The sequence below is a fragment of the Engraulis encrasicolus genome, chromosome 21, assembly GCF_034702125.1.
Source record: "Engraulis encrasicolus isolate BLACKSEA-1 chromosome 21, IST_EnEncr_1.0, whole genome shotgun sequence".
Taxonomy (NCBI): Eukaryota; Metazoa; Chordata; class Actinopteri; order Clupeiformes; family Engraulidae; genus Engraulis; species Engraulis encrasicolus.
Window position 1 is genome coordinate 46,831,350 of NC_085877.1, and position 12,500 is coordinate 46,843,849.

At 45.6% G+C, this 12,500-nt stretch overlaps 1 protein-coding gene across 1 annotated transcript in view; it reads left to right on the forward strand.

Moving 5' to 3' along the window:
* Nucleotides 1-12,500, forward strand: part of LOC134437447 (phospholipid-transporting ATPase ABCA1-like) — a 633,180-nt gene that overhangs the window by 513,279 nt on the left and 107,401 nt on the right. The window contains exon 40 of the mRNA XM_063186937.1: nucleotides 11,932-12,061. Coding sequence (XP_063043007.1) covers nucleotides 11,932-12,061 — 130 coding nt within the window. The remainder of the gene's footprint in view (nucleotides 1-11,931; nucleotides 12,062-12,500) is intronic.

Consider the following 12,500-nt stretch of genomic DNA (forward strand, 5'->3'; position numbering starts at 1 on the left):
TTTGCCACCAGTTTGCCGGCGTAAGTATTGAAGTCTGTAACAACTGGGTCCTTCAGGACTTGTTTGAACACCACATCCACCGGGAGTCTTGGGACTCGACCGTACATCAAATAAAACGGGGCGTAACTAGTCGTTTCATGAACTGTAGCATTGTATGCAAAGGTCAGAGTCTGTATCTGTTGAGCCCAGTGTTGTTTTGCTGCCAGAGGGAGGGCCCGCAACATGCTTCCGAGCGTCCTATTGAACCTTTCGGTTTGCCCGTTTCCCATGGGGTGATATGCAGTTGTGTGTGACTTTGAGACCCCGGCAAGACTGAGGAGTTCGGAGATGAGTTTGCTCTCGAAGTTGGCTCCTTGGTCTGAATGTATTCGTTCTGGAAAGCCGTAGATGCAGAACACATTGTCCCATAGTTTCTTTGCAACTTGCTTTGCAGTTTGATTGACACAGGGGAATGCGTGAGCCAACTTTGTAAAGTGGTCGGTTATGACCAAAACATCCACTGATCTCTGTTTACTGTCCTCAGCACTCCAGAAGTCGATACACACCAACTCCATGGGAGCAGATGTGCGGATGCTCTCTAAGGGTGCTCGGGCTGCTGGTTCAGGTGTCTTTGCAAGGATACATCTTTGGCAGCACTTAACATAGTCCTTGATGTCTCTGTCCATCTGCGGCCAGAAAAAGCGCTGTCTGGCAAGGCACACTGTTCTGGCTTGCCCCTGATGCCCAGCGAGATCATGGACACCGGAGAGGGCCGTTGCTTTCAGGCTGGTAGGCAGAACAAGTTGGAACCTCCTCTCACGGGTTGAGGGATCTTTGGTGGCCCGATAGAGGACTCCATCCAAGACTTTCAACTTATGCCACTGCTTGCAAAGTATCTGGGCGGTCGGGGCTAACTTGCTTCTCTCCCGTCTAGGTGGCGGCCGGCCACCCAGAACAAATGGCAAGACGCTCCGAATGACCTGGTCTTCCTCTTGGCTCCGCCGCAGCTCATCAGTGGAGAAAGCCGCTGGTACGTCTTGCTCGGGGAGTGCGGCCTGAGGTAAAGCCTTCAAATACTGCATTGCTCTTAACTGTGCACCACTTTCCCACTCGGTATGAGAGTCACAGGCAGACTTCACTTCAGAGGAGTCGAGACCGCGAGATGGCATGCTTTGGGGATTGCCTGAGGCCACATGGCAAGCCTGAAGACACTGGACCTTGCAGCGGAAAACGTCCTGCACTCCGTCCTCTTTTGTCCCGTCAGCCTCTGCCAACAGACTCTCATAGGGCTCACTGATCAGCCTCTTGCCCACTGATTTTGCAAAGGGATCTCTACTTAGGGCATCTGGCACAACGTTCTGGGGCCCTGGGATATGCTTGAGACTGAATGTGTATGGGGACAGTTTCGCAACCCACCGTTGTTCACAGGCGTCAAGTTTTGGTTTTGTCATTATATAGGTTAAAGGATTATTGTCTGTCCACACCGTAAAAGAGTGCCCCTTCAACCAGTGACTGAATTTTTCGCAAACACTCCATTTAAGTGCTAAGAATTCGAGACGGTGGGCTGGGTATCTCTTCTGTGAACCAGACAGAGTCTTACTTGCAAAGGCGATGGGCCGTGCCTTACTCTCTCCTTCTGACACCTGAGATAAAACTGCCCCGAGACCGTCAAGAGAGGCATCAATGGACAAGATCAGTGGCTTTGAGAAGTCTGGGTGAGTGAGGACTACACAGTTCAGAAGCTTCTCCTTGAGACTGAGGAAGGCAGCGTCACAGTCTTCTGTCCAGTCCGCAGGCTTGAGCTTTCTGAAGACACCTGGATTCTGACCAACCTTGCTTGTCTTCCCCTTACGTTTCTGTCCAGCTGTTAGGGCGAACAGTGGCTTGGCTATGGCAGAACAGTGGGGTATAAAGTGTTGGTAATAAAATACCATCCCCAGAAAGGACTTGACCCTGCGGACTGAGGGAGTGCAGCCGTCATCTTCCATCAAGTCTGTCTTTGACATCTTAACAATGACTTCCACTTTCTCTGGGTCGACAGCAACACCCTCACCGTCAATGATGTGCCCAAGGAATTTTACAGAACGCCGCAACAGATGACACTTTTTGGGACTCAACTTCAAGTTGTGCTCTCTGAGCCGCTGGAAGACAATCTCCAGTCTCTCGAGGGCCTCTTGTTCGGACTGGGCAAAGACCAACAGATCATCCAGGTAGCAAAGGAGGCTACTGAAGTTTAAATCGCCGAAGATGCTCAACATCATCCTCATGAACGAGGCTGGACTGTTGCAAAGCCCCTGTGGCATTCTGTTATATTCGTGGAGGCCTAGAGGTGTTGTGAAGGCTGTGTACTTTTTGTCGTCTTCATGCATGGGTAGGTTATAAAAACCTGAAGTGAGGTCCATGGTGCTGAAGACCGAGTTTCCACCTAAGGCTGCCAGACAGTCTGACTGGTGAGGCAGAGGGTGAGCGTCCTTGATGGTTCTCGCATTCAGCCATCGGAAGTCTGTGCATAGGCGAAGGTCACCATTTTTCTTCCAGACCATCACGAGGGGGGAAGCATACTCACTCATAGACTTGCGAATTATTCCCTGCTCCTCCATTTCAGTGAGAACTTGCCGCAACTTTTGGTAGTGTGCTGGTGGCACTCTGCGATATGGAAGGCGGAAAGGACGATCATCTGTGAGTCGGATCCTATGCACAAAGTCTTTGGCTTCTCCACAGTCCAGATGGTGCTTTGAGAAGACATCGTGGTACTGTTCAAGCAGCGTAACCAGCTGGGCCTTCGTGGAAGGGCTCGCCTCACAGCGGTCGACATCCACATCCCCCAAGCCACACCTCTGAAGCCGCTGCTCGAGGTTGGAGTACTCGCTCTGTCCGGAGCGAGTGATGTCAATGGGGTCACTCTCTCCCCGGCAGTTGCCCTGGAATAGAGAGACATCTTCCACAGCAACGCACGGGGAGACATCGGCCATCTTGGAGTTCTTTCTCAGGGTAAGCGGCTTGTCTGTGATGTTGGTCACTTTCATTGGAGTCCAGCCATCCCCCCACAGAGGCGTGATCACTCGGCCAACCATAATGCCTCGAGGCACGCACCTGGATTTAGATGACTCCACTATGACAGTGCTCCCGGGTGACATTGGCACGTTACTGGGCAGCCTACCCCATAGGAGGTACTCTTGCTTGGGGAGGAGAGTCACGGCTTGGGTCAGCTTCACGGTACCTACTTTTTCAGGCACATCTGCACCCCTCCACCTTGTGAGGCTGGCCATCATCTCCAAAAACGGCTCACACTCAGAAGACTCCTGTGTGGTGCGTGAGAGAAGCGCCCAGTAGTTGTCATCATTTTTCAGCTGGCGCAGCACATGCTTCAACATGTTGGTCCCCACAATGATCTCATCTTTCTGGCCAGGCACCACCAGGACCGGGACTGTGCACTTCACACCATACAGACTCAGTTCCATGTCGTATATGCCTTTGGGGCTCACCTGTACTCCCCCACAGCCTACCAGGATAATGCGCTCGGTTGGTTGTTGCAGCTGAGTTAAAACATTCTCCGACACGAGTCTCCGCTCTGCCTCTTCACTGATCGTGCAGGCCATTGACCCCGTATCCAGTAACCCTCTCAGCTCAGCTGCACCATTGATCATCACTGGGGCATGGAACAATTCACCGAATGGCTCAACGGTCTGGGTGTTCTGTACAATTACTTTACAATCATCTGGCATTACTTTGCAGACGTTCACATACATCTCTTTTAATTCTTCATTTGCTTCGAGGGTAGATGTTTCAATGCCCACACGCTCCCTCGCTAAATGTGGGCCACCTAGTTTAAATGTGTGCCATGCTGTTGGCCTTGGGGCTGTGCCTGAGCCGCCTGTGGTGTGGCACTGAATCTCGGCCTGCGCTGTGGGCAGTCTTTCTTCCAGTGGTCTGGCTTGTAACAGCCCATGCACAGATTCTCCTGCCTACAGTGAACAGTTGTTGAATGCTCAGTGGACTGACACACTCTGCATTTCCTCTGGAAAATGTTTACTGGCCCCTTGTATGTTGGTTCAACTGCTGGTGTCTGAGCCTTCTGCTCCAGCACACGATCCAACAGGCTGATGAGAGACTGAATGTAAACACTCTCGGTCGGAGATGGGGATGGCTGCCCCACTGTAGTTTGGAGAGGAGCAGGCTCACAGGCATTGTCTACAGCGACTGCTTCGGTCGTGGATGTCTGTACATGTGTGACAATGTGCTTTGGTCGAACTGACCTGGTCTGGGACTTTGTGCGAGCCTCCCTCTGGTGTTCGACAAGGTGCTCCTGAATCTCGTTTGCTGTCCACTTCTCAGCTGTCTTACACTTCAGGACACTTGCAAGGGCGGGGTCAGGACAGTGTTTCACCAGCATCATTGTGACTTCATGGGAGGGGTCTTCAATGTTTCGCCCCTGTCTCCTCAGACACTCATCCGCGACGTCCACAGCTTTGTTCAAGCGGATCCAGTAGTCCATTGGGCTTTCACCATTCAGGGGGAGTGTGTTATAAAAATCTGCTAGAGGCATTGAGGAGTAAGTTACTTCACTGAAATGCTGCTTGAGTACATCAAAGACAAGCTTAGGATTCTCTGCAGGCTTTAAGGATGGAACACTACGCAGTGTAACTTTAACAATGTCTCTGGCCTTTCCCATCAGTCTGGACAGGATTTCTTGGGAGTACTCTTGTGGTGGGACACCCCTCTTTTTCAGGTACACATTCATGATTTCTTCCCACTCATGCACTGTGTGCTTATCAGTCCCATCACCTCTGAAGTATGGTGGCTCCCGGACATCTGTCTTCATCACTAACTTGACTCCAGTCATGTTTAAGTCAGACTGTCCCTGGCCCATGTTCAGACTGGGTGTGTTAAGACTGGGAGTGGGCTGGCTTTGTTGACTCTGAGTGGATTTACTTAATTGACTTGCGATGTTCTCACCTATTTGTTGGGCCAACTGTGTAATGAGATGGCCTATGTCAGTGGTGTCCACACCTGGACTAGGGGGCTCGTCAGTGTGCATGCGTGTGAATGACGATACAGGGTGGCGTAGAGCACTAACACCCCTGCCTATGCCAGGAAAATTCCTCAGACTAGGGCCAGGCCTGTGTGGTGTGGGTGTGTGCGAGTCAGTAACCAGGTATGTAGAGGATGATACAGGGTTTCCTATTTCATGAACACCCCTAACTGGAGTCGGTTCCACGTTCCCAAATAGCTTACCCCTGCCTACACCCACTACTGCATTACCACCATCATCACAGTTAAAAGGCACATCCATGTCATTTCCTTCAGCCATGTTAAATAGTCTTCAGCAATGTAAATAATCAGTATTAAGTGTAAAATGTTAAGTGTTGTACTTCTTAGTCAGTGTTATGCATTCAAACACTCAAAACAAAAAGGGAAGAATAAATTGAAACTAAATAATCATAAACCACATTATGTTTGCATTCATACGAGTACTTGGAACAACATCAGCGTCTTCAGGGTATTCTGCAGCAACCACCGGCGATCACTCTGGCGATGATCTGAAGCGAAACCATCCGGGTCACGGCACCACTGTAGCCGGAACGCTCTACTGTCCCGACTACCCTGCGTTGTGTTCCGGTGCCAAAGGGGGAGAAAGGACCACTGATGCCGTTCTGTTCCTCAGCTGTATTCTTTTATTTTCTTTTGAAACAACAAAAAGAGCACAAAAGGGTTAGGCACCGCATTCACGTCGTCATCGGACCAGCCTTTCCCTGCTCAGCTCAGCGCAGACTCACAAAATTGTAAAACAAAATACAGTACAGTGTAAAACTACTGTATTACAATAAAACTGCATTAAAATGCTCTGTAGGGCCCATAATCATAGTGTAACATCACAGGCTGAATGCTTCATTACAAAACTCCAATAGTAGTAATAAGACACTACTTCATAATAATAATCAAATGCATTCAGAGAAATACAATGCAAACATATCAACACACTCATAGAAATTCACTGGCATTGGGAGTACATACCTTTTTAAACAACAAAAAGAGCACAAAAGGGTTAGGCACCGCATTCACGTCGTCATCGGACCAGCCTAACATGAAAAACACACCGTACATATTCAGGCGCCAAGTCAGAGACAAAAGGCTAGTCAGTGCCTACAACAAGTGGTTAGCTTGATAGCTATTTAGTGCTCTCAAAATACATATTTCAAACGAAACAAAATGCTCATCACAAAGGTTTTTACATGTACACAAGATAATACAACATTTGGAAATGAAAGATGCAACATTGCGACATTGCAACACACGGATTACTTTGCAACATCGGAGCTCCGTGAAAATACGTACCTTTCCCTGCTCAGCTCAGCGCAGACTGAACAGAGAAGAACGTGCAAAACAAAAGACAGGTCGCGCACGCCACTAGAGGGTGCTATAACACAAAAAATGAGCAAATCTCCCAATACCAGCAAGTTCAAAACTAGATACAGAGAAAGGATTTTGGGGAAATAAACACCAACATAAAATGAAAGTTCACCATTTTATGACATGAAAATAACAAAATAAAAATAAATGTGTAGGCATTATCTTCACTGCTACACGTGCGTATGTGTGTGTGTGTGTGTGTGTGTGTGTGTGTGTGAGAGTAGGCCTACAGATCTTCTTGACTTTGTGTGTGTGTGTGTGTGTGTGTGTGTGTGTGTGTGTATGTGTGCGCTGAGCTCACATGTGTGTCTAGTCAGGGCATCTTCTACTCCAAAGTAGGACTCAGCTGCTACTGTAGGTGTAGAAAATATTGCACTCACTACAAGGACTCGTTTAGCTTTTGAAGTTGCTTGAGGAAGCCATAATCACCACTTACCTCATTGGCGGCCAGCCATTGTCATAGCTGAGAAACCCAGATTACCAAACAGAGCATGTTCAGCATTTTGAGTTTTTGAGTTTTTTCAAGACCCACAGATAATTGAGTTCTATGTCTATGCCAATGCCACACCTACCAACTACAGATCAGACTATCCTCTTAAAAAAACGGCTGTTTCTACCTAATGAATGTATATTTTTTTCATAATCATCTGTTGAAAATAAGTGGGTCTCACCAAAATGCTGCCAAGAAGCTGAGAAAACATAATTTGAAGTAGAACTAAACCTCTAATATTTTTTGCTGTGACATTATCCCTCTCAACACCAGGTTGTTTGTATATTAGTTTAATCAACTATTATCACCGCATTAACCCATTGTGTCCTGGAGACACATATACGCTGCATTCAGGATTTTGAGATTTGAGCTGTTTTGTTAAATATGTGGTTATGTTGCAGCTGAAAGAACACATTATAATGCTAGAGGAGGGTCTTGGCTTTGATATGTAACTCATTTCATGTTTGTAGTTGTTTGTTTCGGATGCTGAGCTATATCCCATTTAATAGGCAGAGGGCACCCTTTCCCAAAAAGGGCTTAGGACAAAATGGGTCAAAAGACCCCTTAGCTGCAAGATACCTATTTATTAGCCAGGCAGTGCCCTCCAAGTGATGCAACACCTTTTAGTGAAGAAATTTGAAAGTCTTTGATAATCAGGCTACCTCTTTATGCCTTGGTTGTCAATTTCTGCACTCACCAGGAGTGGTAAAGGTGTTTAGGAAGGGGAAAGAAGAGAAAGATAGAAAGAAAGAAATGAATGACAAGGGAGTGAGGAGCGAGGGGAGGGAAGTGAGAAGAATGAGTAAAGAGAGGCCTTTCTTTTCTTTTTCTTTGGTTACAAAGACATTTAAAAAAAACCTGAAAATCTTGACCAGAGAACAAGAGAGAGGGCATTTCTCAAAACATAGTGCGCACACTTCCAAGTGTATTCAGCCTAATTAGTCACATCCAGTGATTGGATACTCTTTATTAGTCACACCCAGTGATTGGATACTCCGTAGATTTCACCAAAGAAAGTCCAATCACTGGGCGTGACTAATTAGGCTTATACTCTTGGAAGTGCGTACACTAGGTTTTGAGAAATGCCCAGGGTCAGATAGGAACAATGAGAAGTTGAAACGGGTATCGCTAAGGGAAAAAGAGCAGCAACCAAAAAAAAGTGGGAGCAAAAGGCACATATCAAGAAAAAGAAAGAAATAGAGAAAAAAGATTGAGGGATTAATTCTGAGAAACAATTTTTATGGACTGGCACAGGCAGATTGAAAGAGAGACAAAGGAAGTGTGCTGGCAGATTGCAGGTGAGAGAAAGACAGAAAAAGCGAGCGTCATGAAAGGGGGGAAGTTGATCTTTTGAATAGGGCTTAATTTATCCGCTATGGCATAGGCAGGGCTGGCGCTAGGCATAGGCAGACAAGGCGGTCGCCTAGGGTGCCAAATGTCTCGGGGGCTCCAAGTCCCACAGACTTAGAATATTAAGCGAAATAAAACTTTAGATTGATTGATTATTCATGGGCACTCAGTACATACTTTATAAGTACTAGATCAGCTGTGCTCGATCAGATGTATGATAGTATGTTTAAAGGGACACTGTGCAGGAAATGGTCAAAAAGGGTACTGCAACTATGCTGCTCATTGGAACTGGGCTGCCAATTGCCAAATTTGATCTTTACATGAAAGTTTTCTGAGTAATAAACAAATATTTTATAGTATGGTCCAAGTAGAATCATTTTTGCAGCTAAAAATGTCTATTTTTGGAAATTCAAAATGGCGGACCATGGAGAAGATCCCCCCTTTTCATGTATGAAAAGTGCAATTTTCCCAGTCATAATGAATTCTGGAAATAAACAACTAAAAATCTCACGCAGTGTCCCTTTAAAGGTGCCATTGGAAAGCAGAGGCAGGAGCACACTCCTTTCCAGTGACGTCTGTCCCACTGTGATGCACCTACAAGCTGAGTCAGGGATGATGCGTCGAGTCCCAATTTTACTATGTTTAAAGGGACACTGTGTGAGATTTTTGTTGTTTATTTCCAGAATTAATGCCGCCCATTCACTAATGTTACCTTTTTCATGAATACTTACCACCAGCATCAAATTCTAAGTATTCATTATGACTGGAAAAATTGTAGTTTTCATACATGAAAAGGGGGATCTTCTCCATGGTCCGCCATTTTGAATTTCCAAAAATAGCCTTTTTTTTGCTGCAAAAATGACTGTACTTGGACCGTACTAGAAAATATTTGTTTAATACTTAGTAAACTTTCATGTAAAGATCTAATTTGGCAACAGGCAGCCCAATTTCAATAAGCAGCATAGTTGCAGTACCTTTTTTAACCATTTCCTGCACAGTGTCCCTTTAAAGGTGCCTATGTCTTCCACAAAATGGAGAGGGGGGCAGGGGGGCACTGTGGCGCAGAGCGCTAAGCCCCCCACATTTGGGCTTGCATGCCCACGGGGACCCTGGTTCGAGTACGGCCGGGGTCATTTCCCGATCCCACCCCGTCTCTCTGTCCCACTCACTTCCTGTCACCATCTCACACTGTCCTGTCAAACAAAGGCATAAAAAGCCCCTTTAAAAAAAAAGGAGAGGGGGAGCAGGGGGTGCGTTCCTAGGGCACCAAATTGACTAGAAGCGGGCCTGTGGCATAGATAAGGAGCAAGGCCACCACAGGTGGGGATCATTATTATGCCTTTTATGCACTGGCCAGAGGAGACATTTCATTTGGAGCCCCTGAAAGCCAAGGATTGAACGCTCTCTTTATTCCTCTTTCTATTTTTTTTAGTCTTTCATTCTTTTCTTCTTTCTTTTATTCACTCTCCAATTTAGTTTTTTTTTTTTTACTCTTCCAATCAGTCCTTTCACAGCACACACCCACAGCAGACACACGCACGCACGCACGAACGCACACACACGCACACGCACACGCACACGCACACGCACACGCACACACACACACACACACACACACACACACACACCCACACACACACACACACATGGCACAAACACACAAAAACACAAAGACACAAAAACACACACATGGCACAGAGACGCAACTTCAAGACTTAAAACAGAATGTGTTAGAGGACTAATGCTTCCGTGACTCAATGGGCCAGCGGTCCAATTCAGTGGCGTCCAATTTAAAAGAGGCCGACTGAGATGAAAAGCCTTCTAACAGCTGGAATGGCCAGCACAGAGCAGTAGTTATAGTAATAATAGTGTTTGAACAAGTGCCCATGCCACTTAGTAAGGGACTACGTGCAGGGTTGCCAGGGGTGCCCGCCCAATTGGGCTACTTGGGACAAGCTTCTGCGGGTAAAAACGGGAAAAATTGGCCATTTGGCTGGGTTTTTTTCTGCTGTTTTGGGCCCATAGTCGTAACAAATTCAATGTAATTTGTTGAATTTGGACAGAATTTAGCGCATTTTGGCGGTTTTTGAGAGCATTTTGGACGGTATTTGGTCAGACACATCTGGCAACACGGACTACATGCAGTATGCAGTAAAGCCTGTAATGTTATGTCTGCATCGAAATCCCCCAGAGGTTTGTCTTGATCCTATACATCTTTTACATATTTTTTGTTTGTTTTGATGTTCCATCAAATAGCTACTTATAGCAACTATATGTAAGACATTATACATGACGCTATATACAGTAGTATATACACTAAATGTTATGTGAAAATGAAAACTGTTTGGCTGCAACAACACACACATTGCAGAGTAGCGTAATAACATGTGTCATACCTTACTAAATTTCTCTGCACAGTGCCTGATTCTAATAACTATTCCAAGGTGAATTTTAAGATGGTCTTCCAATAAAATATCCATGTGATCAGCATGTCAATCAATACATTAATAGAATCATTGGATATGTTTATTGCTCCCTCGCTTGCATTTTATGAGAATGAACATGCGTCATACAACTCTGCTTGATTCAAATACTATACATCAAAATGTGTACCAATTGTGTTGTAATGGCATCGTTAAAGTGATACTGCGCCACTTTTGGAAAGGAGCCCATTTTACACCTCCCTAGACGTTAAATGATTGTAATGTCAGCTGTTATCTGAGCATGGCAGTGCAAAGTTTACCTCCAAGCTAGCAATTAACATTGAATCCTATGAGACCAGCCAGCAGTCAGCTGATCGCATAGGATTCAGTGTTAATTGCTAGCTGCGATGTTAAACGTGCACTGCCATGCTCAGTGACCGGCTGGAAGTACGGGAGAAAGGAACTAGAGATGTACAGGATCCAAAATAGTTTGCGCCAATGTAATAAAAAGGGCCCACGTGTGCGAGTTGGCTATGTGTTTCAACCCTTTCGTAGGATTCGTTATCCGGTTCCGGATCCGGCAGGATCTTAAGCATTGGATCCGGTATCCGGCAGGATCCTAAAAATCAGGATCCGGTGCATCTCTAAATGGAACAACTCAAATATTTCACTGAAGGGGAAGAGTAAAATGAGCTTATTTCCAAAAAATGGCACAGCATCGATTGAAGAGTACTTCTGCACCTACTTCATACAACTGTGCTTGTTTCAAATACTAATCCTTGAACTATTAAGCTCACTGAAAGATGCTTTGCAGTTACTATGCAAAGACAGAATACCAGAGCATTTCCCCAGGTTTACATGATTTTTTTGTTTTTTCATAATCCCCGGTGTACTTTCAAGTGACTTACCCTGTGTGTTGGAAGCCTAAAAAATGCTGAAGCCATTATAATACAGAGGTTTAATGGGTGATAGAAGGCTGTTTGCACGGCAACAGAATGAACTTGAGTTTTTAAATTCTGTAACCATGGCCACTGTTTCCTCTGAAAGAAACCTTCTGAAGAACTTGCCTGAATTCCTCTGAAATGACATGTACATGATATGTACATGCAAAGTGACCTTCTGTCTGTGTGTGTGTGTGTGTGTGTGTGTGTGTGTGTGTGTGTGTGTGTGTGTGTGTGTGTGTGTGTGTGTGTGTGTGTGTGTGTGTGTGTGTGTGTGTGTGTGTGTGTGTGTGTGTGTGTGTGTGTGTGTGTGTGTGTGTGTGTGTGCTCTTCACAGGTGAGGACCGCTTCCAGGACCCCTTAGGATGGGACATGGTGGGCAAGAACCTGTTTGCCATGGCAGTAGAGGGCACCCTCATGTTCACCCTAACACTCCTCATCCAGTACAAGTTCTGCTACAAGCCAAGGTACTCTATCCAGCTGGCCTTCCTATCTGTCTTTCTTTCATTCATTCATTCATTCATTCATTCATTCATTCATTCATTCATTCATTCTTTCTTTCTTTCTTTCTTTCTTTCTTTCTTTCTTTCTTTCTTTCTTTCTTTCTTTCTTTCTTTCTTTCTTTCGTTCGTTCGTTCGTTCGTTCGTTCGTTCGTTCGTTCTTTCTTTCTTTCTTTCTTTCTTTCTTTCTTTCTTTCTTTCTTTCTTTCTTTCTTTCTTTCTCTCTTTCTGTGTCTCTCGCTGTATGGGTTTTGCTACACATCTACGCAAAGTGTAGCGATGCATACCCTTGTGTCTCCATATGCGTTAGGATGTTACGGTAACACTGTGTGATCTATCTATCTATCTATCTATCTGTCTATCTGTCTATCTATCTATCTATCTATCTATCTATCTATCTATCTA